Source organism: Salmo salar, chromosome ssa17 (genome assembly GCF_905237065.1).
Source record: "Salmo salar chromosome ssa17, Ssal_v3.1, whole genome shotgun sequence".
NCBI lineage: Eukaryota > Metazoa > Chordata > Actinopteri > Salmoniformes > Salmonidae > Salmo > Salmo salar.
Window position 1 is genome coordinate 35,766,584 of NC_059458.1, and position 26,877 is coordinate 35,793,460.

The 26,877-nt window shown below is 38.6% G+C and overlaps 4 protein-coding genes across 10 annotated transcripts in view; 2 read left to right on the forward strand and 2 right to left on the reverse strand.

Moving 5' to 3' along the window:
• LOC106575361 (zinc finger protein 239-like) overlaps nt 1-4,739 on the forward strand; it is a 33,864-nt gene extending 29,125 nt beyond the window's left edge. Inside the window, exons 3-4 of the mRNA XM_045698575.1 lie at nt 3,845-4,080; nt 4,599-4,739. Of these exons, the coding sequence (XP_045554531.1) occupies nt 3,845-4,080; nt 4,599-4,715 (353 nt within the window). The 3' untranslated portion in view covers nt 4,716-4,739. The remainder of the gene's footprint in view (nt 1-3,844; nt 4,081-4,598) is intronic.
• Nucleotides 1-26,877, reverse strand: part of LOC106592258 (zinc finger protein OZF-like) — a 510,174-nt gene that overhangs the window by 267,471 nt on the left and 215,826 nt on the right. The window lies entirely within an intron of this gene.
• LOC106574981 (zinc finger protein 2) overlaps nt 1-26,877 on the forward strand; it is a 348,997-nt gene that overhangs the window by 219,683 nt on the left and 102,437 nt on the right. The gene's annotated exons all lie outside the window — the stretch shown is intronic.
• The window catches only part of LOC106575981 (zinc finger protein 239-like), a 237,317-nt gene that overhangs the window by 150,524 nt on the left and 59,916 nt on the right, over nt 1-26,877 (reverse strand). The window lies entirely within an intron of this gene.

Consider the following 26,877-nt stretch of genomic DNA (forward strand, 5'->3'; position numbering starts at 1 on the left):
TCTTAATCGTTTCTTTTTATTTGCCAGTCTGAGATATGGTTTTTTCTTTGCAACTCTGCCTGGAAGGCCAGCATCCCGGAGTCACCTCTTCACTGTTGACGTTGAGACTGGTGTAGAATATACACATTTGCAGTTCCAATGCTTCTAGAATATCACCGGTTTGCAAAAACTCACAAAACAGATCCCAAATATTATGACACTCTGGGGCTTTCTTTTTCACTATATAAGTACATTTTTCAAGAGCCAGACTTGACGTTAATTATTTTAACCAATGACCAAGTGAGGGAACTGACATACTTCCAGTGGAGAGCTATTAAACATCTAGCTTGTAATAGACAGAGGTCAACCATTTTTCTTTTTTCTCCAATGTAAAGAGATTCTCTGGGTAAAGATTTAGGAGGCATAGTTTAGGGATTTGTGGTATTGGGGTAGAAGTCATCTCAGAGATATAGCGCAGTACTGAGCTCCAAAACATTTATCTCAGCACATTCCCACAGGCAATGATACAAGGTGCCTAAATGCATGTTACATTTAACACACAGGTCTGGGCTATTAGGGTCAAATTTGTGGAGCTTAACAAGGGTGATATAGGTTCTCATTATCCAATTGTATTGCAACAATCTCAGGAGGGTGTTTATTGTCTGTATCTGTGCTCTACAGCATATCATACCCCAGTCCTGAAATATCTTCCTGCATATCTTGTATCCACTGAAGTCTCTTACTATCAGAGTTGTCTTTATGAGTAGCTACCATTTTCCCATATAATGATGTCATGTGACCTCTCCTGTAACACACATTAACAGGGAGCGTTTCCAAAGTGGTCAATGGAGGTTGTAGGGCTGATTGTTTTAAACTGGAAAAGCTTCTCAATTGTAAGTATTTGAAAAAATGCTTTGTGGTAAGTTAAATCTTCCCTTTAGTTCCTCAAACGACATGAGACCCTTTTTTATATTGTATAAGTCCATCACATTAGCAATACTTGTCGTTGTCCATTCTTTAAACCAGTTAATTACTTTAACAATACCAGTCCATTACTTTAACAATACCCTTTCTTGTGAAATTGTCATTGCTCAAAATTGGTGTAAACCTGGATAATACAGGGGATTCACACAGATATTGCTGTACTTTGTGGTATATAGTTTGTGTTTTTAACAACGGGATTAGTAGTATTCTTCTTTAGTTTATGTGGGAGCAAAACTCATGACTCTGATTCCATTTCCATTATTAGCAGCATTTAGGTTGTCCACTTTGAAGAGCTGAGACAGAATGGCTATATAAGGAATGGAACATATAGGACCAGGCCCTGCTACCATTATAACCTATAAAGCTGTCAATGTGGGCGTTAACAAGCAAGAACTGATATGGAGAGATAATGGTGAAGAACAAGGAAAGCTATTTTCATATAGAGGGAGGGGACTCTATACGTTATGCAAAGACAGAATCCTATAAAGATAGGACTCTGTAATATGAGAATTTAGTATTTTTCATGGAGGGGCTCGGCTTTGCTACTCTGTATTAAAGTCTAAATTGAATTCACAAAGTTCTTGCAAGAGTATTATGTTCTTAAGACAATTTTCAACGACATTTTGTGAAAGAATCAGAGTACAAATCCATCCAAAGTTAAGCCTTTAGTGGATAGCATTTCAGTCTGCAACCAGGGTAAGTATGGTTTCTTGGAGAACCAAAACATTGCAGCCCTAAATTGTGCAGCCAAGTAATACATACCACTGTAAGTTTGGATGTTGCAACCCCCCTCTGTCACAGGCCAAATAAAGAAGATAAAGTCTAAGCCTTGGTTTGCTGTTGCTCCAGGTATCTTTCAGATCTTTGGAAAAAATAAATAAAGTTGGTGGAGCCAGAGGAATTGATTGAAATAGATAAAGAAATTTGGGCAGAATATTAATCTTAATGACATTTATTCTACCAGTAACGGATACAAGCAGTAATGTTCATCTGTTGATGGATTATGTTACTCGTTACCATTGGTTCATAATTTGTTGAGCTCAAGGAGCTAATTTCTGGTGTGATTTTAATACCAAGATATGTGAAACCTTGTTTTGTATTCACAAATAGATGCTGTACAACTGGATTCAGTCTCTCTTGCTTGTTGAGGAAAAGGATGGAAGATTTGGTTTTATTAACTTTAAAACCAAAAAACGGACAAGTTATTAATTAAATTGAAGCAAGAGTTCTTTAGATCTGTTAGGAATAAGAGGGTATCATCGGCATACAGGGTCACTCGATGTTCAAAATCTGATGTTTTAATTCCATTAATGCAATGGCAAAGGTTTCTATAGCTAAAAGAACGAGTCCTGGACTGGCCAGACATCCTTGTCTCATGCCCCGAAAAGCTTAAAAGGTTGTGAAATCAAGTTGTTAGTTGCAACTTATGCAGTGGGGTTGGTATATCAAATCTTAATCCATTTACAGAAGTAGTTCCCAAACCCAAATCTCTTAAGCACTTGAAATAAGACCAATCAACTCTATGGAATGCCTTCTCTTCATCAAGTGAGAGTATGGCAGTATCAGGGGACCCTTCACATGTGCACTATGTTTAGTATTCTCCTCACATTGTGAAAACCTTGATGGTTTTTCACATAGCCATTTTGGTCTTTGTGTATTAGATATGGGAGAACTCCATCCAATCTCCTTGCTTAGGCTTTAGCAGAAATTCTTGACTCGGAGTTCAGAAGAGAAATCGGTCTAACTTTCACATTTTGTTGGGGATTTATCACGCTTCACAATGAGAGTAAAACACTCCTTAGAGAGGAGGGGAAGCAACCTTGCTGAAAGGATTCCGCATACAGTGGATTTGGGAAATTATTCAGACACCTTTACTTTATCCACATTTTATTACAATACAGCCTTATTCTAAAATTGATTAAATGGTTTAAATATCCTATTATCGAAAGAACATGGGAAATGCTAGGTAACAGATCTGTTAAGGTATTGTCACGTTTGGTAAAGGTTTGATGTGTTATGTTGTGTCAAACTGAGTGAAGAACGTGATAAACTACTTTATGTCATATAGGTAACGTTAGATACTTTGGGTTTGTCTGAATGGATGTACATAATTTCTTCAAGAATCTATTTATTTGAGATTTCTGAGTTTGTTTAGCTATGTTATTGGTTTTGTGTAAAATTCACGAGCTGGTAAAATGGCGGCGCCCACTCTGTCTGCGTCAACAGACTTCAGTGCTGGTGCAGAGACAATTTCACGGTCGCACTACAATTTTGAAGCTGAATGTAATGATTATCAGTTTTCTACATGTGTACTAATATTCAGACGCATGCAGTTGTTTCTATGTTTATCTGTAAATGTTAGTATGGTGTGAACGCGAAATACTATTGGTTTTTGAAATAATACAGTGAAGACAAGATTATTCAGGAAAATAGTACATAGTGCTACTTAAAACATACTGCAACCTTGTACTAAATAGTTTTGAGTAATTTATGTGAATTTGGGAAAATCTACTAGAGGTTAAGTGCACTTAAGTTGTGTAGACAAAGTAAAAGGATGTGCTTTGTCCAATTTTAATGAATTAATGTACTGTTGTCAATTCTTATCTACCTGATCTGTTGAGATGAGATCAGTGCTTGTCTTGGACAGGAGCTCGTCGTAGCTGAGTACCGGCATCTGAAATGTCTACTGCTTGAGCTCATGTTCCTCTTATAAAATATTATCTCAACAGTATTTTGGAACTCCTGCACCTAAAAATGAGTGCCGGCACCTATTTCAGTCCAAGTCCAACACTGAATTAGATAATCATACATTTTTAGAGAATAAAGTGCCAGAACTGTCAAGACAATAACATTTTGTGTCTGTTTGTCAATGTTGCTAAAGGACGACTTGAATTAAGTCTGAGGCCGGTAACATCAACAGTGAGGACAAACCCAGCCTGCCTCTCTCCTTCCACACTGAGTCCAAACCTACAGTCACTCGGTCCTGATTGTGACAGTGGAGCCCAGTTTGCACCACAGGATCCAGAGATGGCATCAGTGAAGCTGGAAGACTGCAGTCAAACACTGGAGCTGAATGTCAACATTAAAGATGAGGAGATGAACTGTTTCAATGAGAAGGTAGATGTTATTTCATGCTACTGACACTTGCATGGTTTGACACCAGTATTGTCAGCATTTGTTTTATTCACTGGGATATCTGGAGTGATCAGAGAGTAGACTAAAGAAGTGAAGTAGACAAACTGCCAGTGTTTTAAAGTTCTATGAAATTAGTCTGTGTAGTTACTAACCCTTGTGATAGTGAGTGGAGGATGACACACCCCTTTTTAGCTTTAATCTTTTACCCACTTTTAGAATAGTTTTATTTTCTTTTGTATTGTACATGAATACACATGTCACCCAGAAGAGGACTTACCACCCATTTGGGCCTGGTTCCTCTACGTTTCTTCCAAGGTTCCTGCTTTCTAGGGAGTTTTTCCTGGCCACTGTGCTTCTGCATTGCTTACTCTTTGTGGATTTTAGGCTGGGTTTCTGTAAAGCACTTTCTGACAACTGCTGATGTAAAAAGGGCTTCATATAAATTTGATTGACATGTATATCGCACCCACTGACTGGTTCTTTTGATGTTGTTCACACAGGAGACCATGTTGAGACATTCTCTACATCCAGAGAGCAACAGCAGGAAGATCACAGAGCTACGAGGTCTCACCACTGCCCACATTGTGTGGAGATTTTCCCATTTCTATCAAAGCTAAAAATACACCTAAAAATACACACAAGAGATAATCTGTATTATTGTACTGACTGTGGGAAGAGATTCACAACATCAGGGGCTCTGACAGTTCATCAGAGAGTGCACTCAGGAGATAAGCCTTACTCCTGCTCTGACTGTGGAAAGAGTTTCTCTCAACTTGGCCCCTTAAAAACACATGAACGTATACATGCAGGAGTGAAGCCTTACTCCTGCTCTGACTGTGTAAAATGCTTCATTACATCAAATGAGCTAAAGGTTCATCAGAGAACACACACGGGAGAGAAGCCGTACTCCTGCTCTGACTGTGGAAAGAGTTTATCTCTACTGAGCAATTTAAAAAGACACCAAGGTAAACATAAAGGAGAGAAGCCTTACCACTGATCTGACTGTAGAATTTTTTTTTAACCTGTTGGGGCTACAGGTTAACAATGAACCCCGAGCCGGGATTGCTAACAAGGCTGGAAATTCAAAACATCAAAAATCTAATAATTTCAATTTCTCAAACAATCAACTATTTTACACAATTTAAATGATAAACATCTCCTTAATCTAACCACATTGTTCGATTTTCAAAGAGGCTTTACGGCAAAAGCATAAAGTTAGATTATGTTAGGACAGTACATAGCCACAAAAGTACAAACATCCATTTTCAATTCAAGGTCAGGCGTCACCAAAAGCAGAAACCAGCTTGAATTATGCACTAACTTTTGTCAATCTCCATCAGATGACACTCCTAGGACATTATGTTATACAATACATGCATTTTTTGTTCCATCAAGTTCATATTTATATCCAAAAACAGCATTTTACAGTAGCGTGAAATTCAGATTTTTTCTTCTCTGAAATGCTTCCGGTGAACATAACAAAATTACTATTCGAAAACATTGGTAAATTATAATATTGTCATTCAAAGAATAATATATTATAATCTCGTAATTGCTACCGAATGGCCAGATCTCAAAATAACTTTACTGGGAAATCACATTTTGCAATAAACGGGGTGCTATGCTAAGAACAACAGGCTATGCTATACAGTTAGCATCATCTAAAATCGATAATAACATTGTAAATATCCCCTTACCTTTGATTATCTCCATCAGAAGGCAGGCATCCCAGGTCCGGAAGGCATCCCAGGTCCGGAACAAATGTGGTTTCTTTTGACAAAGTTCATAATTTATGTCCAAATAACACCAAGTACTTAGCGTTCATTATGCTCCCACAAAACGTGGTGGGGGGACTGTAAAATCACGCCGAAAAGCTAAAAAAACCTAGTAAATAATCTATTTATGTTCGTTCAAACATGTCAAATGTTGTTTAGCATTAATCTTTTGGTCCATTTTTAACGTTAAACATCAGTAATATTTTCACACAACCTATCCTATGTCTAGATAAACAATGAAGACAAAACTCACGTTTCTCAGATTTATGCGCAGGCGCAAAAAAATGAAGTGATGACATGTCAACTTCCTTGGATTCTAATTTGCTCTCTGTTTATCATAGACGCTTCAAACAACTTTATAAAGATCGTTGACATCTAGTGGAAGCCGTAGGTGTTGCGAAATTAATCCTTTCTCACTATGGTATCTATAAAACAATGACACTAAATAGTACAGTCACAAAATTCACATTTTTTTTTTGATCTATTTTTCACAGGTTTTTGCCTGCAATATGAGTTTTGTTATACTTACAGACACCATTCAAACTGTTTTAGAAAATTCAGAGTGTTTTCTATCCGAATGTGTTAATATGCATATCCTAGCTTCTGAGTTGGTGTAGGAGGCAGTTAAAAATGGGCACATATTTTTTTCAAAATGTCTCAATACTGCCCCCGAGCCCCAACAGTACAACAGCTGACCTAAAAGGTAATCAGAGAATGGACACAGGAGAGAAGCCCAACTTCTGCTCTTAATGTGGCAAGAGTAACTTAAAACCTCTTACATCTAGACGTTCCGCTAGCGGAACACCACTCCAATATCCAATGATACAAATCCAATATCCAATGAAATACAAACTCCGAAATACAAAATCCGAAAACTTCCATTTTTCAAACATATGACTATTTTACACCATTTTAAAGACAAGACTCTCCTTTATCTAACCACACTGTCCGATTTCAAAAAGGCTTTACAACAAAAGCAAAACATTAGATTATGTCAGCAGAGTACCCAGCCAGAAATAATCAGACACCCATTTTTCAAGCTAGCATATGTCACAAAAAACAAAACCACAGCTAAATGCAGCACTAACCTTTGATGATCTTCATCAGATGACACTCCTAGGACATTATGTTATACAATACATGCATGTTTTGTTCAATCAAGTACATATTTATATCAAAAAACAGCTTTTTACATTAGCATGTGACGTTCAGAACTAGCATTCCCACCGAACACTTCCGGTGAATTTACTAAATTACTCACGATAAACGTTCACAAAAAACATAACAATTATTTTAAGAATTATAGATACAGAACTCCTTTATGCAATCGCGGTGTCCGATTTTAAAATAGCTTTTCGGTGAAAGCACATTTTGCAATATTCTGAGTAGATAGCTCGCCATCACGGGCTAGCTAATTTGACACCCACCAAGTTTGGTACTCACCAAACTCAGATTTACTATAAGAAAAATTGGATTACCTTTGCTGTTCTTCGTCTGAATGCACTCCCAGGACTTCTACTAAAACACAAACGTTGGTTTGGTTCCAAATAATCCATAGTTATATCCAAATAGCGGCGTTTTGTTCGTGCGTTCAAGACACTATCCGAAGTGTGACGAAGGGTGACGCGCGGACGCGTATCGTGACAAAAAAAATCTAAATATTCCATTACCGTACTTCGAAGCATGTCAAACGCTGTTTAAGATCCATTTTTATGCGATTTTTCTCATAAAAAAAGCGATAATATTCCGACCGGGAGACGTCCTTTCCGTTCAAAGACTCAAAATCTAAAATGGACTCTTCACGTGCATGCGCGCACCTGTCTCATTGTTCTCAGATCGACCACTTACCAAATGCGCTACTGTTTTTCAGCCATGGACAGCAGAGTCATCATTCAACATTCTGGCGCCTTCTGAGAGCCTATGGGAGCCTTAGAAAGTGTCACGTTACAGCAGAGATCCTTTGTTTTGGATAGAGATGACAAAGAAGGCCAAGAAATGGTCAGACAGGGTACTTCCTGTACAGAATCTTCTCAGGTTTTGGCCTGCCATTTGAGTTCTGTTATACTCACAGACACCATTCAAACAGTTTTAGAAACTTTGGAGTGTTTTCTATCCAAAGCTACTAATTATATGCATATTCTAGTTTCTGGGCAGGAGTAATAACCAGATTCAATCGGGTACGTTTTTTATCCGGCCGTGAAAATACTGCCCCCTATCCATAACAAGTTAAGTGAAAGTCACCAAGTAAAATACTACTTGAGTAAAAGTATTTGGTTGTAAATATAAGTATCAAAAGTAAAAGTAAATTAAGAGGTTTTTTAAATTACGGATAGCCAGGGGCACACTCCAGCACCATTTACAAACGAAGCATTTGTGTTTAGTGAGTCCACCAGATCAGAGGCAGTAGGGAGGACCAGGGATGTTATCTTGATAAGTGTGTGAATTGGACCATTTTCTCTCCTGCAAATTAGAAAAAATGTAGTACTTTTGGGTGTCAGGGAAAATGTATGGAGTAAAAAAAAAAATCTTTAGGACTGTAGTGAAATAAAAGTAACATTTGTCAAAAATATAAATAGTAAAGTACAGATACCAAAAAAACGTAAGTAATTATTTTAATCATTTTTACTTCAGTACTTTACAGCACTGTATGCATGAATGCCGTGTGTCAGCATTGCAGGTTGGTGGTGCGTTTTCAGGGCACACATTGGGTCCCTTGATAAAAGTTGAGCAATGCTTGAATGCCACAAGATATTGTGAGAGCAAAATTGTAAGATTATGTTATAATAATTTAATTTTATCAAATGGTTGTTTTATGCAACAGAATAGAGGGTTCTTTTATCTCTGGTTTCTGTGTGAACTGAAAGTGGTCCTCTGGAAGATTTAACACTGACAGAAGATTTACGTTGTCTTGAGGTGATAAACCTAACAAGACCGCATTCCATAGCATGAGTTAATGTTTCTGTCCTGAGGTACCAGGGGGAGACGGCTCCAGTGTGGGGTTGGGGGGGCAGACCCTGGTCTCTACACAATTAGTGTCTTTCATACGAATCCTTACCTTGTGACCCATTCCATAGATGTGTTTGTCATGAACATCCAGGAGGATGCTATAAAATGCTGTGGCTTAGTCCTGCTGGTTGGGCTCTCAACGAATCACCCACGGGGGGGTCATTGACCAGCTGCAGTAATTAAATAATAGTTTGATTGTTTTGAAGAAATGTAAAAGTTTCTCCTTTTGATTACAATAATTCCACCATAATATCTAAACATCATTGCCAATCAGGTGCATCCCTTCATGGCGGCAGTGTATCCATCTGCAAATAGATTTTTTCAGCAGGATTTTGCCCCATGCCACAAGGCTTGTCCAGGAAAGGTTCCAAGAACATTAGAGTGAATTCAGCTTACTGAATTCACTGTAATTGTACATATGTGGGAGGAGATGGAACGAGCTATTCAGAGTAGATCCACTCCCAGCTAACTTGACACAATTGTAGGAAGCATTGGAGTCAACATGGACCAGCATCCCTGTTGAACGCTCTCAACACCTTGGACAGTCCAAGTCCTGAAGATTTTAGGCTGACATTCTAGATGATTTACATTGTGTGTATCGTAAGTTCACATAATTAAAACATAATTTCAAAAATCGAACAATTTGATGAAATTATAGCCTAATTGGTAATGACATACATATTTACATTTATTATGAAATGGGTGATGCACATCTAATATGTATATAGTTTCCATGTGTTTGACAAAATATTTTAACTGGTGCATTAAATATTGTGTAATTATCAAGACTTTTGGAAGTGTAAAACATAGAAGAATGTCAAAAGTCTGGGTGTGAGAATGCTTTAGAAAATAAAATAAAAGATTTTAAAAGCTGAAAAAAGAGTGAGGTTATTTAGTATCTACTTAATGGAAGTGAAATAAACAGATCTAAATTAAAAATGTTTTCTTAAAAATCGAACCCCGGGACACAAAATGCCCATATTTTCAAAATCCCGCATATCCGTTGTATTTCTCCAATGCCAAACCAGTGTGTCTTGTTTGCAACGAGACTGTCGCTGTTTGCAAAGAGTTCAATCTAAAATGTCATTATGAATCTAAGCATGGTACATTCAGAAGTAGATTTTCCACCCCAGACATGAGGCTGAAGTCTGACGCAGAAAGGAAGGTGGGCTTAATGAGTGAACACCCTGTGTGTTTTACAGTGGCGATTTTAGCATGTACATGTTTTGTTATTTAACCTTAATTTAACTAGGCGGTTCTTATCGATTTACACAAATCCACAAGGAGCCAGTAGAAACCACAGTTCTAAGCAAGTCAGCCATATCTGCTGTTTATTAAAAAGTCAGTAAATGAGGCAGAATTAACTGTTTTGCAGCCAGACAAGGCTCCAGTGGCTGATAGCCAGGTGTAGTGATGGTAAGGATTCACTCCGTTGTGCTGAGAGGAAAGTTCACGCTTTATGCTGGACAAACTAAAATTCTGTTACAAATGGTTTTAGTAGTCCGACTTTGTCACTAATCTGGATTTAGACTGTCTGTACCCCTATTTAGACCTGAAGTAGCAATCTATACCTTGTGACAATGTAGGAAACCATTGTTAGACAGACTTTTTGTTAGCCTTTAACCTGTCTGGGAACCTGGGACGTTTGCGTCCCACCCTAGTCAACAGCCAGTGGAATCGCGTCGTGCGAAATACAAATACCTCATAAATGCTATAACTTCAATTTCTCAAACATATGACTATTTTACACCATTTTATAGATACACCTCTCCTGAATCGAACCACGTTGTCCGATTTCAAAAAGGCTTTACAGCAAAAGCAAAACATTAGATTATGTTAGGAGAGTACCCAGCCAAAAATAATCACTCTGCCATTTTCAAAGCAACTAGCATGCATCACAAATACCCAAAACACAGCTAAATGCAGCACTAACCTTTGACAATCTTCATCAGATGACACTCCTAGGACATCATGTTACACAATACATGCACTTTTGTTTGATAAAGTTCATATTTATATATAAAAACAGTATTTTACATTGGCGCATGACGTTCAGAAAATATTTTCCCTCAAATGCTTCTGGTTTATCAGCGCTACAATTTACAAAGTTACTATTCGAAAACATTGTTAAAATGTAATATTGTCATTCAAAGAATTATAGATTAACATCTCGTGAATGCAACCACATTGCCAGATTTAAAAATAACTTTACTGGGAAATCACACTTTGCAATAAACGAGGTGCTATGCTCAGAAAAATAGGCTAGGCGATACAGGTTAGCGCCATCTTGGAACCATCTAAAATCAAATATACTATTGTAAATATTCCCTTACCTTTGATTATCTTCATCAGAAGGCACTTCCAGGAATCCCAGGTCCACAACAAATGTAGTTTTGTTCGAAAAAGTTAATAATTTATGTCCCAATAGCTCCTTCTTGTTAGCGCGTTCCGAAGGCTACTCATAATGTACTGAAGCGCACGGGACTTGTCGTCACGAATGTGCAAAAAATATATATTTACGTTCGTTCAAACATGTCAAACGTTGTATAACATAAATCTTTAGGGCCTTTTTCAACCAGAGCTTCAATAATATTCAAGGCGGACGATTGCATTGTCTTACTAAACGTTTCGGAACGAAGGGGTATCCATGGGCGCCCGCGTCATAGTAGTAATGGCCCTCCCCCTATGACCAACTTTCCAGGCCTCTCGTTCGGTCAGTTTTTACCGGAGAACACTCAAACCACTTTGTAAAGACTGTTGACATCTAGTGGAAGCCTTAGGAAGTGCTAATTGAATCCTAACTCACGGTGTGTTTCATAGGCAAAGTGTTGAAGGTGATTCCACAAATCAGATTTCCACTTCCTGCATGGACTCTTCTCAGGTTTTTGCCTGCCATATGAGTTCTGTTATACTCACAGACACCATTCAAACAGTTTTAGAAACTTTAGAGTGTTTTCTATCCAAATCTACTAATTATATGCATATTGTAGTTACTGGGCAGGAGTAGTAACCAGATTAAATTGGGTACGTTTTTTATCCGGCCGTGCAAATACTGCCCCCTAGCCCCAACAGGTTTTAAGGCGTCAGCATGCTTCCCAGCCGAAACAGTTCGGAAGAATTTGTTCATATATTATGACATTTTTATGTTTTTGTTTTGGACTTTCGGTAAGGGTTTTTTCGTCTGTTGGGGCACATATTTGTACCTTGAGGCGAGTTGAAGTCCCTAGCCGAAGTTTACGCCCCTTCGTTGGTGATTGGTCAACAGTAGGGATTCTTCAATAAAGTCTTTGTTATTAAACTTTAGAAGACTCGTTTTGTTCATTGAGAAATACTGCCGCAAACATCTTAGTTAGATGTAAAATTGCACGACTAAAAACGTCAACATTGGAGACAGATTTACTGAGTCATCTATTTTGAGGAAGTGGTTAAATATACCCTTTTTCAGTACACTACACACTGACGTCACGAATGCGTGTTACTTTTGTAGGAAGTAGCCTAGATTTACGTTTTTATTACATCTAAACAAAATAACTTTTTGGGGTTGTCATTCGCTTACAATTATGTTTTGAGTCTTGCTTGAACAGTCACTAAGATTATAGAATGCTAATGTTCACTGATATTGGCTACATATTGACCTTCCCTGTGGCTTAGTTGGTAGAGCATGGTGTTTGCAATGCCAGGGTTCTGGGTTCGATTCCCACGGGGGGCCAGTACAACAAAAACCAAAAAATGCATGAAATGAAATGGATGCATTCACTACTGTAAGTCGCTCTGGATAAGAGCGTCAGCTAAATGACTAAAATGTTCTTTTTAAAAAAGGTAAAAATGTCTACAGCAAAAGCTAGCCAAACGTCCCTTTTACTGGTTGAAGTATTTAAGTATAATGCAGTTGATTGGTGATGACACAACCATTATATTAAGCAGGGCATTCATACAAGCCTAAAAATCATATTATTATCCAAAAGTAGTGTGAAATGCACTCATAAGCAACATGTAAATAGAGTCTTTTTTTGCCGGTGTTGTGTAAGAACTCCCCCTTGTTCTGCCACCAATTTTTGCATTGCCATCTTGCAGCAATGTTTGTAAACACAAAGCGATCTATGGCGTCTCAAAATGGACAAACAGTACTACTGCCACTTTTTTCTCATTATTTAAGCAAATATCTTTTAACCTCTATGGGCTAGGTGGGACACTTGCGTCCCACCTACTCAACAGCCAGTTGAATTCTGTGGCGCGTTCTTCAAATACCTTAGATATGCTATTACTTCAATTTTTAAAAAATATGACTATTTTACACCATTTTAAAGATAAGACTCTCGTTAATCTAACCACACTGTCCGATTTCAAAAAGTCTTTACAACGAAAGCAAAACATTAGATTATGTCAGCAGAGTACCCAGCCAGAAATAATCAGACACCCATTTTTCAAGCTAGCATATGTCACAAAAAACAAAACCACAGCTAAATGCAGCACTAACCTTTGATGATCTTCATCAGATGACAACCCTAGGACATTATGTTATACAATACATGCATGTTTTGTTCAATCAAGTTCATATTTATATAAAAAAAAAGCTTTTTACATTAGCATGTGACTAGCATGTGACTAGCATTCCCACCGAACACTGCCGGTGAATTTACTAAATTACTCACGATAAACGTTCACAAAAAGCATAACAATTATTTTAAGAATTATGGATACAGAACTCCTCTATGCACTCGATATGTCCGATTTTAAAATAGTTTTTCGGTGAAAGCACATTTTGCAATATTTTCAGTAGATAGCCCGGCATCACAGGGCTAGCTATTTAGACACCCAGCAAGTTTAGCACTCATCAAAGTCAGATTTACTATAAGAAAAATGTTATTACCTTTGTTGTCTTCGTCAGAATGCACTCCCAGGACTTCTACTTCAATAACAAATGTTGGTTTGGTCCAAAATAATCCATAGTTATATCCAAATAGTGGCGTTTTGTTCGTGCGTTCTAGACACTATCCTAAAGGGTAAATAAGGGTGGCGAGCATGGCGCAATTCGTGACAAAACAATTCTAAATATTCCATTACCGTACTTCGAAGCATGTCAACCGCTGTTTAAAATCAATTTTTATGCAATTTTTCTCATAAAAAAGCGATAATATTCCGACCGGGAATCTGCTTTTAGGTAAACAGACAAAGGAAAAGAAAGCATTCGGTCGAAGCGGGCACGCGCCTAAGCCCATAGTACTCTGAGTGGCCACTTGCCAAAAGCGATAAAGTGTTTCAGCCAGAGCCTGCCTCGATATCGTTCAGCTTTTTCCCGGGCTCTGAGACCCTATGGAAGCCGTAGGAAGTGTCACGTTATTGCACAGATCTTCAATAAAAAGAGCCAAGATGAAACACTACTTCTCAGACAGGCCACTTCCTGCTTGAAATCTTCTCAGGTTTTGGCCTGCCATATGAGTTCTGTTATACTCACAGACACCATTCAAACAGTTTTAGAAACTTTAGGGTGTTTTCTATCCAAAGCCAATAATTATATGCATATTCTAGTTACTGGGCAGGAGTAGTAACCAGATTAAATCGGGTACGTTTTTTATCCAGCCGTGTCAATACTGCCCCCTAGCCCTAACAGGTTAAGGAAGTATGCGAGCACACTCGTTTGGTTCGCCTAGCCTTCTTAAGAGAAGACAAAACTGCTTTTCTTTATAAAATAAATGTAAGTTTATTTATAGCACATGCCTAGAGCAAATGCACCTCTAACTAAATGTAACTCCAAAGGAACTCTAATTAAAGGGATAGTTCAATTAAATTACAAATGTCCACTTTGGTTTCCTCACCCTGTATACAATCCCAAATGTGCACGTCAGCAGTGAAGTTCTCAAGATGGAGGACTTTCAGTACAGCAGTATTCCCCAATCCTGGTCCCAAAGGGGTGTACATGTTTGTTTTTGCCCTAGCACTCTCATACCTTATTCAGTTCAAAGCTTTGAGTTGCTTAGTTGGCGTGTAATGTTCAGAAATGTTTTGCCTCCAAAAACTTCCAGTGAATGAGCACATCAATTTACAGAAATACTCATCATAAATGTTGATAAAATATACAACTGTTATTCAAAGAATTAAAGCTATACTTCTCCTTAATGCAACCGCTGTGTCAGATTTCAAAAAAGCTTTACGCCGAAAGCACACTTTGCAATAATCTGAGTACAGCGCTCAGACAACAACAAAAAGCAATACAGATACCTGCCATCTTGGAGTCAGGGGCGGAAATCCCGGGGGGGACACGACCCCCCCCATCCTGGGAAAAATATGATTTGTCCCCCCCAATATATCACTGAAACATAACTATGTAATTTAAATAATATTAATAATACGCAATGAAAGCAATTGTGCTGATTAGACACTTAATAGCGCATTTTTAAGTTTCAAAAGATTGCGACACCCCCACCCTTTGCCTCACAATGGTTTGATCCACTGCCAGTTCCTTAGCTTGCTCCGTAACAGAGAGGTCTTATCTACTGTCTGAAAGGCACTCAATGAACGTAACTGACGTGAGGTTAGCCAGTCAATCGCGCACACACACTAGCTGAATATCCTCTATGGGCTAGGTGGGACGCTAGCGTGCCACCCGTGGTGCACTCCATCAACAGCAGGTGCATTTCAAGAGCGGCAAAATTGAATCCAAATAAATGTCAAAATTCAAATTTTTCAAACATACAACTATTTTACACCCTTTGAAAGATAAACATCTCCTTAATCTAACCACGTTTTACGATTTCAAAAAGGTTTTACGGCGAAAGCATAAATTTAGAGTATGTTAGGACAGTACATTTACAAGAGTTGTGTGTAATGTTTTGTCAAGTCAAAGACAGGGTCACCAAAACCATAAAACCAGCTAAAATGATGCACTAACCTTTTACAATCTCCATCAGATGACACTCCTAGGACATTATGTTAGACAATGCATGCATTTTTAGTTCTATCAAGTTCATATTTATATCCAAAAACAGCGTTTTACTATGGCATTGATGTTGAGGAAATCGTTTCCCTCCAATAACCGGCAGTCAAGTCAGCGTCACAAATTAAATAATTAAAATTAGAAAACATTGGTAAAATATTATATTGTCATTTAAAGAATTATAGATTTACATCTCTTGAACGCAATCAACTTGCCAGATTTAAAAATAACCTTACTGGGAAATCACACTTTGCAATAATCTGAGCACTGCGCCCAGAAAAATATGCGTTGCGATACAGACTAGACGTCATGTTGGGGAGATCTAAAATCGAAAATACTATGTAAATAATCCATTACCTTTGATTCTCTTCATCAGATGTCACTTCCAGGTATCACAGGTCCATAACGAATGTAGTTTTGTTCAAAAAAGCTCATCATTTATGTCCAAAAATCTCCGTCTTGTTAGCACATGATCTAAGCCAGCCGGACTTCTCGTCATGAACGAGGGGAAAAAATATATTTACGTTCGTTCAAACATGTCAAACGTTGTATAGCATAAATCATTAGGGCCTTTTTTAACCAGAACATGAATAATATTCAAGGTGGACGAATGCATACTCTTTTATAACGTATTGGAACGAGGGTACCCAACATGAACTCGCGCGCCAGGTGTCTAATGGGACATCATCGTTCCATGGCTCTTGTTCGGTCAGATCTCCCTCCAGAAGACTCAAAACACTTTGTAAAGGCTGGTGACATCTAGTGGAAGCAATAGGAAGTGCCAAAATATTCCTCAGCCCCTGTGTTTTTCAATGGGATAGGTTTAAAGTCAATACAACACATCAGGTATCCACTTCCTGTCAGAAAATGTCTCAGGGTTTTGCCTGCCAAATGAGTTCTGTTATACTCACAGACACCATTCAAACAGTTTTAGAAACTTGAGTGTTTTCTATCCATATATAATAAGTATATGCATATTCTAGTTACTGGGTAGGATTAGTAACCAGATTAAATCGGGTACATTTTTTTTATCCAGACGTGCAAATGCTGCCCCCTAGCCCTAACAGGATATGCAGAGGTAGCGCGCAAATATTAACTATTAAGCTAGCTAGTACCTATTCCATTTATGTGGCCTCGTCAAAGATGGAATCTTTGCTATCGTCAATTTATTCCGAGATCAGCATGCAGATGATGTAAGTTAGTGCTTCAAAGTCCCTGTGATAAGGTTAGCGATAAACTGAAATCCAAACTGAACAGAACTACACTCTCTTCTAATTTAGCTTTTGCAAACGAGACCATTAAATATATTTAAGACAATGGTCTTAAATATATTTAATGGTCTCGTTGCAAAAGCTAAATTGTCGCAAGGGAACTTTTATTTATTTTATTTCAACTTTATTTAACTCGGGTAGCAAAGATTATAGCAAACACCACTGAAACGGAATTGGTGCTCACTAGTTTTGCAAATTCAGCTATTGTTGGAAGCCAGCCAATATGAAACAAACTATTAAAATTACAAAAGGTTGCAGCATATGTTGTGTAAATGGTGAACTCATACAGCTGTCAACTCTTGTCATTTTAATCCGTTTCACATTTGCTAGCTACCTTTTAGGTCGAAGTCCATATAGAATGATAGAAGATAAGATGATAGAAGCCCATCTCCTACTGTAAATAACCTACACACTGTGTGTGTGTGTAGCCAGCCAGGTAGAAAAATGGCAGAAAAAAGAAAAAAGACGGACATCAGAGTATTTTTCAGTACACCAAAACGCAAAGTAAGAACCCTAGTAGCCTAATATCTCAAAGACTAGTTGATAAAATGTTCATAAGAAAGAAGTGAAATGCTAATAGAAATGTTTCACATTGATGTCATTAGGCAGAGCAGGCAACAGATGGCACACAGACAGCAGAGTTGGGGACAGATATGCAGGGACAGACTGGCAGACACAGGGAGTCTCAGGTAAGTTTGAGTCTTTGTTTGGCAACATTATGAAAGGTTCTAATTTTTTTGTTATCTTGTAAAATAGGGACATAATTGGAAAATGCCATAGATACCCCCACTCTCAACTTAAACTGGTGACTGAACTAAGATTTGTTTAAGGCAATGGTATTGCTGTTTTGATTAATTGTGTAGTTTTGGGTACCGGTAGTTAGGAGTACAGAATGAAATTCTGAACATCATGGCCAATACAGTCATTCAAGGCATTGCAGCTAAGATTAGGTCTCTTCCGATTGTACAATTTTCAGTAATTGTTGATGGTACTCAAGATGTCTCTGGTGCTGAACAGGAGAGTGTCTCCGTTATGTTGACCATGACCTTGTCCCTCACAAGGAGTTTATTGGGCTATACAGGGTGTCGGAGACAACAGGCGAGGGCATTGCGAAAGTGGCAACTGATGTGTTGTTGAGGCTCAATTTGCCCATCTCTGGCTTACGTGGGCAGAGCTACGATGGTGACTCTAAACATGGCAGGAAAATACACAGGTGCACAGGCAATTGTGAGGAGGCAGCAGCCATTAGCCCTCTATGTGCATTGTGGAGCACACTGTGTAATCTGATTACACAGGCTGGCTGCACAGCCTCCCCACTGATCCGGGATTCCCTTTCTTGGGTCCATCAGTTAGGTGTCCTCTATGGCCAGTCAGGAAAGTTTAAGAGCATGTTTGAATCAATTGCCACGTCCAAAGATACAAATCTGACCACCCTGAAACCCCTATGTCCAACGAGGTGGACTGTGCGGAATACTGCTATTAGAGCTGTGCTAGGGCAGTATGAGCGGGTACTAAGCAGCCTAGAGGAGATGGCAACAACTGCATCCAAGACAGCTTCAACTGCCAGTGGCTTATTCGAGCACTTCAGCAAAGGCAAGACTGTGTTGGGCCTCACACTTGCCTCTGCTGTTCTTGGAGAGCTTGAATGTCTAAACATTTCACTGCAGAAGAAAACTCAGACTGTCTCTGGTATGCAGGCTGCAGTCGAGTGTGTGCGGTCATCTCTTAGGGGCAAGAGAAATGACGAAAGCTACCTTGCACTGTATGAGAAAGCAACAACATTGATTGACTCTATTGAATCCATTGAGACACACTCAAGACGATTTGCTGGCAAAGCAGTGGATCACTATAGGGCAGAATTTTTTTGTGTTGGATGGTGTGGAGGTTCAGTTTGGCGACCGTTCTGACCAGGACAGTCTAAACGTCCTGCAAAAGTTGGAAAGAGCGCTTCTCACGGGGGAGTTGGATGAGTCTCTAGATCAGTACCCAGAGCTGAACATAGATTCTCTTTCAGTGCAGATCCCTCTCTTTCACAACAAATACCCCTGTAGCAGCAGTGGAGAGGTAGCAGAGGTCCTCAGGAGGCTTTAGTACATGACAGTACACTTACTAATTATTTATTTAATGTTATTTTATTTAAAATTGCATACTTTGTGTGACATACTTGTCCATAGCTGCTGTTTGAAGAGTTGAGACACAGACTGAAGGATATTTTGGTTGATTTATTTGGGTTATTCATTGAAGTAGTTATTTTGCTTTTAGAACTGTACTTATTTTTAGCTTTTTGTTCTTGTAAAGCTATTGTAGTAGACTCAGGCCAGTGGCACATATTTAATGACTTTATAAATGTATCAGAAAAAGTAAAATTAAAAGGTCAATTCAATACGGAGAACAACTTTGTGATGTTACTCAATGGAGATTATTTTAGACGAGATCACACCATGTTCATTGTATTTACGAAAACAGCACCCATACAGTGTACAGTACCATTGCCACCTACTGGCTTTTCTTGGTATTGCTGGTTGTAAATACAAATACCTGCAGACATACTGGACTGATAAGGAACACTGCTATAACTATTATTAGTAGTAGTATTATGATGATTTAAACATTTGAACAAGTTGGGACAACCCTTCTGTTAACTACTGTACCTATCAATTATCCAGTAGTAGTAATTATGGTTCCTCAATATACATTTAACATATTACAACGTAGGCTATGTGTTACAGCAATACTTTTGGTGTCCCCCTCAAGAATTGCTCTTGAGAAAATTTAATGTAATTGTCCCCTCCAAAGTTGATGTCAGATTTTCGCCCCTGCTTGGAGTCAACTAAAATCAGAAATAGCATTATAAATATTCACTTACCTTTGATGATCTTCATCGGAATGCACTCCCAGGAATCCCAGTTCCACAATAAATGTTGTTTTGTTTCGATAAAGTCCATAATTTATGTCCAAATATCTCCTTTTTGTTCGCGCGTTTAGTCCACTTCTCCAAATGCAGGAGGCGCGCGCAAAATGTCATGATGAAAAGTAAAAAAAAGTTATATTTACGTTTGTAGAAACATGTCAAATGATGTATAGCATCAATCTCTAGGATGTTTTTATAATAAATCTTCCGTAATATTCCAACCGGACAATTCCAATGTCTTCAAAAAAGAAAAGGAACACAGCTAACTCTCACGTGAGTGCGCGCCACTGAGCTCATGTCATTTTCTCACTCATCTGACTCCTAGACCTCTTATTCTCTCCCCATTCACAGTAGAAGCATGAAACAATGTTCTAAAGACTGTTGACATCTAGTGGAAGCCTTAGGAAGTGCAAAATGACCCCTAAGACACTGTATACTGTATAGGCAATCACTTGAAAAACTACAAACCTCAATTTTCCACACTTCCTGGTTGGATTTGTCTCAGGTTTTTGCCTGCCATATGAGTTCTGTTATACTCACAGACATCATTCAAACAGTTTTAGAAGCTCCAGAGTGATTTCTATCCAAATCTACTAATAATATGCATATCCTACCTTCTGGGCCTGAATAGCAGGCAGTTTACTACGGGCACGCTTTTCATCCAAAATTCCGAATGCTGCCCCCTACCCTAGTGAAGTTAAAGTGGATTTTTATTTTTACAGGGACAGTGCACATTAATCACAGTTGTGTGTGTCTGATGACAGGGTATTCCAGACATGGGAAGCTCTCACAGAGAAAGCAGATTGACTAAAGGTGCTTTTCCTTAACTTCTTTGGGACATGGGGGCAATATTGAGTAGCTTGGATGAATAAGGTGCCCAGGGTAAACTGCCTACTACTCAGGCTCAGAAGGTAGGATATCCATATTATTAGTAGATTTGGATAGAAAACACTCTGAAGTTTCTAAAACTGCTTGAATGATGTCTGTGAGTATAACAGAACTCATTGTGGACCTGGGATTCCTGGGAGTGCCTTCTGATGAAGATCATTAAAGGTAATGGAATATTTATAATAGTATTTCTGAGATTTGTTGACGCCACAAAATGGTGGGTTTGGTTTAGTTTCTGAACGCTGTTCTCAGATTATTGCAAAGTGTGTTTTCGGCGTAAAGTTTTTTTGAAATCTGACACAGTGGTTGCATTAAGGAGAAGTTTATCTGTAATTCTTTAAATAACAGTTGTTTATTTTATCCACGTTTATGATGAGTGTTTCTGTAAATTGATGTGCTCATTCACTGGAAGTTTTGGGAGGCAAACATTTTCTGAACATCACGCGGCGATGTAAAATGGGTTTTTTGGATATAAATATGAACTTGATCGAACAAAACATACATGTATTGTGTAACATGATGTCCTATGAGTGTCATCTGATGAAGATCGTCAAAGGTTAGTGCTTAATTTGAGCTGTATTTCTGGTTTTTGTGACGCCTCTCCTTGCTTGGAAAATGGCTGTGTGTTTTTTTTTGTCTTGGTGCTATCCTTCCTAACATAATCTAATGTTTTGCTTTCGCCGTAGAGCCTTTTTGAAATCGGACAATGTGGTTAGATTAACGAGAAGTGTATCTTTAAAATGGGATATAATAGTTCAATGTTTGAGAAATTTGAATTATAAGATTTTTGCTGTTTTGAATTTGGCGCCCTGCTATTTCACTGGCTAATGGGAGTGTGTCCCGCTGGTGGGACGCTAGCATCCCACATATCCTAGAGAAGTTAAGGGAACTATACAGTCACCTCTCATGGAGGACCTTGTGGATCTGCTGCCATAAGGTTTGGGTTTTCTGTTTAACAAAAGTACTGAGTGGAGGGGGAGCCTGGACATTTAGAATCTTGAATACAAGACGGGCGTCAGTGTATTGCACAATATTTTTCCAACTCAGGAGCTCATGCTTTCTGAGAATTTAAGAGTAATGATATCTATTGGGCTTCCTATCAAGCACTTTGAGAGCCTGTTTGCAGACAGACTGAATGGGGTTTTAATGTTGTACAGCAAGCTTGGGCCCAACTAGTCAAGTAGTATGTTAAGTGGGGGAGTATCATAGATTTGAAGTACAGTTTTGTTACCTCTGTAGTCAAACAATTTCATATGTTTTGGAAATTAGCTAGGTTGAATTTGGTTATTCGAGTTACCTTTTTCATTTGCTTTTTAAAAAGAGAGGTTGGAATCAAGTATGATGCCAAGGTACTTAAAATCGGATACCACCTGGAGCTTTTCCCCTGAGACATAGACATCTGTCTCAGTGGCATCCGTTGTCCTCTTTGTGAGGAACACGCAGACTGTGTTTTTTCTATTGAGATGCAAACATGAGCAACTTTGTCATATGGACCATTACAGTAGTGGGTTCTTGTATAGCTTGTTGTTTACTATTTGCAGGCATATATCACTGTGTCATCTGCGTACATTGGAGCTTCAGACCCTGTACAGAAAGAAGGAAGATCATTCATGTGTGAGCTGAACAGTATTGACCTTTGGGGCATGCCAACATTGTAGCTATGAGTGGAAAAGTTTGTTTTGACTATTACGCTGATGAGACAGCACCAACTTTATGGTTTTAGATTTGTTAAACAGCAGGTTTGTTTTTACTAACTTTATGCAACAGGTTGAAATGATTAGATTGCTGGAAAGGGGTTATTGTTTATTGTTTATTTTGGGTGTGAATTTCATTTAATTAAACACTGTATTATCTGATGTGTTTTTAGTAGGATTCTTTCTTCCGGGACTGATAGGAGTCACCTAAAGAAAATGGGTGTTACATTGTCTCTCTTTAAAATGTTTCCTGGGGCTGTAACCTTGGGGAGAGTGAGTGAGATTGAGGCCGTAAACTACCAAATTAAATAAGGCCTGGCAATTTTTTTTTGTTTTTACCTTAAGGTTTGCAAATACCCACACACAACACATTTGTTATGACTATTTGTTGGTGTTTTTAAAATACTATGTTTGATTTGTTCTATTTCCTTTGGGTTTAGTGAGTTTTCCATTTGTCTTAGTGCCAAGTTATCTTAAAGGGGCACACACATGGAATTTTCAGAAGTTTTATTTTCTGAGTTTTAATTAAACACATGAAGTCTTTTGATAAAGGAATGTTCTGGGAACCTGGGATACAACATGTAGGAAATGTTTGACTATTTTTCTTTCATTTGTCTAATATAGTAAGAAACACTTATTTGAAGGGTTTGTATGACCTATGACCTCTGTCATGACTTTCTATTGTGGTTTGATCACCCTCATTGGAAAGCCATTTGGATAATGAATTTTAAGGTCATTTGTCATACTGATTTCAAGGTAATTTGTAATATTGATAATTATGGTGAAGTTTATAGTTCTTAGCCATATTTGTAATTTGGACCAATGTGGAGAAGGAGAGGGCATTGCCTCTATTTTCCTATGACCATATGGGTACAATAATTTTTCTTTATGGAGTTTTTAAAAGTAGTGATTTTAATTTGATTATGTTACTTGGAATGTTGTTTTATTTTTTGACCAGTAGTAGTGTTTTTTTACACATTACTCTCTTGGAGAGTTATGTGTTAAAAATGGGGGAGAATTCAGTCCTTTGAGGTTTTGGATTGAAGTTTACACCTTGAGTGATATGTGAAGGAGTGTATTGTTGTGTTGTTTGTTCTGTTCTATTCCCGATGGGTTATAGGTCTAACTTCCTGATCCTGTGGCTCTGCGATGAAGTTGACAGTGTGACGGGGAGCATAAGCCAATTTGAAAGAATAGTTTCAATAGAATGTGTTGTTATTCTCGTTGACATATGTTTAGACATTTGTATTAAGAATAATTGGTAAAAGTAATAATTTACCATGTAGTTAATGAACTGAACTAAACTGTTGTTCTGATCTGTCCTCTCTGGGTTATCATGAAAAGTGACATCAGACGGTATCTTAATGCATGGAAGAGATAATTGGACAGAACAGTGAGTGTACCTCAAACCCCCCTCTAACTGGCTGAAGAAGAGTGACAAAGGCGTTGAACAAGGCCCTGTCCACACCACTTCTACCGAGAGAAATGAGTCCGAGCCAGCAACCGGTGTACAGCATCCGATCTAAGCTATCAACTGCTTCTCTATCATGTCTTTTTTCAGGAGTGTGAGAGGAGTCCACGTGGCTGAGCATGGGGAGAAATCTGTTCTAAACTTCTCTTATGTTGCTGGTATACTGGTTGAGGAATGGACAAGACATAATGGGTGGTAAAGGTGATGGTGTCTCAGGTGAGACATTGAAATTGGGACATTATCATGGCCATCCACTTTGGACTATCTAAAGAAGACGAAAAGGACGCCAGAAGAATCAGTACCTGAAGGAGGGGGTTGGTCAACTGTGCCCAAAATTGTTTTAGACTTTCGGGGTATCAGGTTGATTGTTGAGGTCTACACCACATAAAATTATAGGGGAGGTGGGACGCAATCGTCCCACACTATTCAACAGCCAGTGAAATAATCAGAGCGCCAAATTTAAAACCACAAAATGTCATAATTAAAAGTTCTCAAACATTGGACTATTTTACACCATTTTATAGATACACTTCTCCTGAATCGAACCACGTTGTCCGATTTCCAAAAGACTTTACAGCTAAAGCAAAACATTAGATTATGTTAGGAGAGTACATAGACACAAATAACCACACAGCCATTTCCAAGCAACTAGCATGCATCACAAATACCCAAAACACAGCTAAATGAAGCACTAACCTTTGACGATCTTCATCAGATGACACTCCTAGGACAACATGTTACACAATACATGCATTTTTTGTTCGATCAAGTTCATATTTATATCTAAAAACAGCATTTTACATCGGCGCGTGACGTTCAGAAAATATTTTGCCTCCAATACTTAATTTACAAAAATACTCGTCATAAACGTTGATAAAATATTAAACTGTCATTCAAAGAATTATAGATGAACATTTCCTTTATGTTAACGCTGTGAAAGATTTCAAAATAACTTTACTGGGAAAGAACATTTTGCAATAATCTGAGTACTGCGCTCAGAAAAATACACTAGGCAATACCGATACCCGCCATTTTGGAGTCATCTAAAATCATAAATAGCATTAGAAATATTCACTTACCTTTAATAATCTTCATCAGAAGGCACTTCCAGGAATCCCAGGTCCACAATAAATTTTGTTTTGTTCGATAAACTCCATAATTTATGTCCAAATAGCTCCTTGTTGTTCACGCGTTCAGTTCAGCTACTCCAAATGTAGGAAGCGCGCCGAAAAGAAAAGTAAAAAAAAAATCTATTTGCGTTCGTTCAAACATGCATTTTATTGCATGACATAAGTATTTGACACATCAGAAAAGCAGAACTTAATATTTGGTACAGAATCCTTTGTTTGCAATTACAGAGATCATACGTTTCCTGTAGTTCTTGACCAGGTTTGCACACACTGCAGTAGGGATTTTGGCCCACTCCTCCATACAGACCTTCTCCAGATCCTTCAGGTTTCGGGGCTGTCGCTGGGCAATACGGACTTTCAGCTCCCTCCAAAGATTTTCTATTGGGTTCAGATCTGGAGACTGGCTAGGCCACTCCAGGACCTTGAGATGCTTCTTATGGAGCCACTCCTTAGTTGCCCTGGCTGTGTGTTTTGGGTCGTTGTCATGCTGGAAGACCCAGCCATGACCTATCTTCAATGCTCTTACTGAGGGAAGGAGGTTGTTGGCCAAGATCTCGCGATACATGGCCCCATCCATCCTCCCCTCAATATGGTGCAGTCATCCTGTCCCCTTTGCAGAAAAGCATCCCCAAAGAATGATGTTTCCACCTCCATGCTTCACGGTTGGGATGATGTTCTTGGGTTGTACTCATCCTTCTTCTTCCTCCAAACACGGTGAGTGGAGTTTAGACAAAAAAAGCTCTTTTTGTCTCATCAGACCACATGACCTTCTCCCATTCCTCCTCTGGATTATCCAGATGGTCATTGGCAAACTTCAGACGGGCCTGGACATGCGCTGGCTTGAGCAGGGGGACCTTGCGTGCGCTGCAGGATTTTAATCCATGACGGCATAGTGTGTTACTAATGGTTTTCTTTGAGACTGTGGTCCCAGCTCTCTTCAGGTCATTGACCAGGTCCTGCCGTGTAGTTCTGGGCTAATCCCTCACCTTCCTCATGATCATTGATGCCCCACAAGGTGAGATCTTGCATGGAGCCCCAGACCGAGGGTGATTGACCGTCATCTTGAACTTCTTCCATTTTCTAATAATTGCGCCAACAGTTGTTGCCTTCTCACCAAGCTGCTTGCCTATTGTCCTGTAGTCCATCCCAGCCTTGTGCAGGTCTACAATTTTATCCCTGATGTCCTTACACAGCTCTCTGGTCTTGGCCATTGTGGAGAGGTTGGAGTCTGTTTGATTGAGTGTGTGGACAGGTGTCTTTTATACAGGTAATGAGTTCAAACAGGTGCAGTTAATACAGGTAATGAGTGGAGAACAGGAGGGCTTCTTAAAGAAAAACTAACAGGTGTGTGAGAGACGGAATTCTTACTGGTTGGTAGGTGATCAAATACTTATGTCATGCAATAAAATGCAAATTAATTACTTAAAAATCATACAATATGATTTTCGGGATTTTTGTTTTAAATTCCGTCTCTCACAGTTGAAGTGTACCTATGATAAAAAAATTACAGACCTCTACATGCTTTGTAAGTAGGAAAACCTGCAAAATCGGCAGTGTATCAAATACTTGTTCTCCCCACTGTATATGTAAGTTATATAACAGCCGTGTATTAATCATTACCTCATATCAGTCTCATTCTAAACGTGGCAGACTTCTTGAATCCGCAAGAACCCCAGCCTTTCTGATTATTCAGCACTAC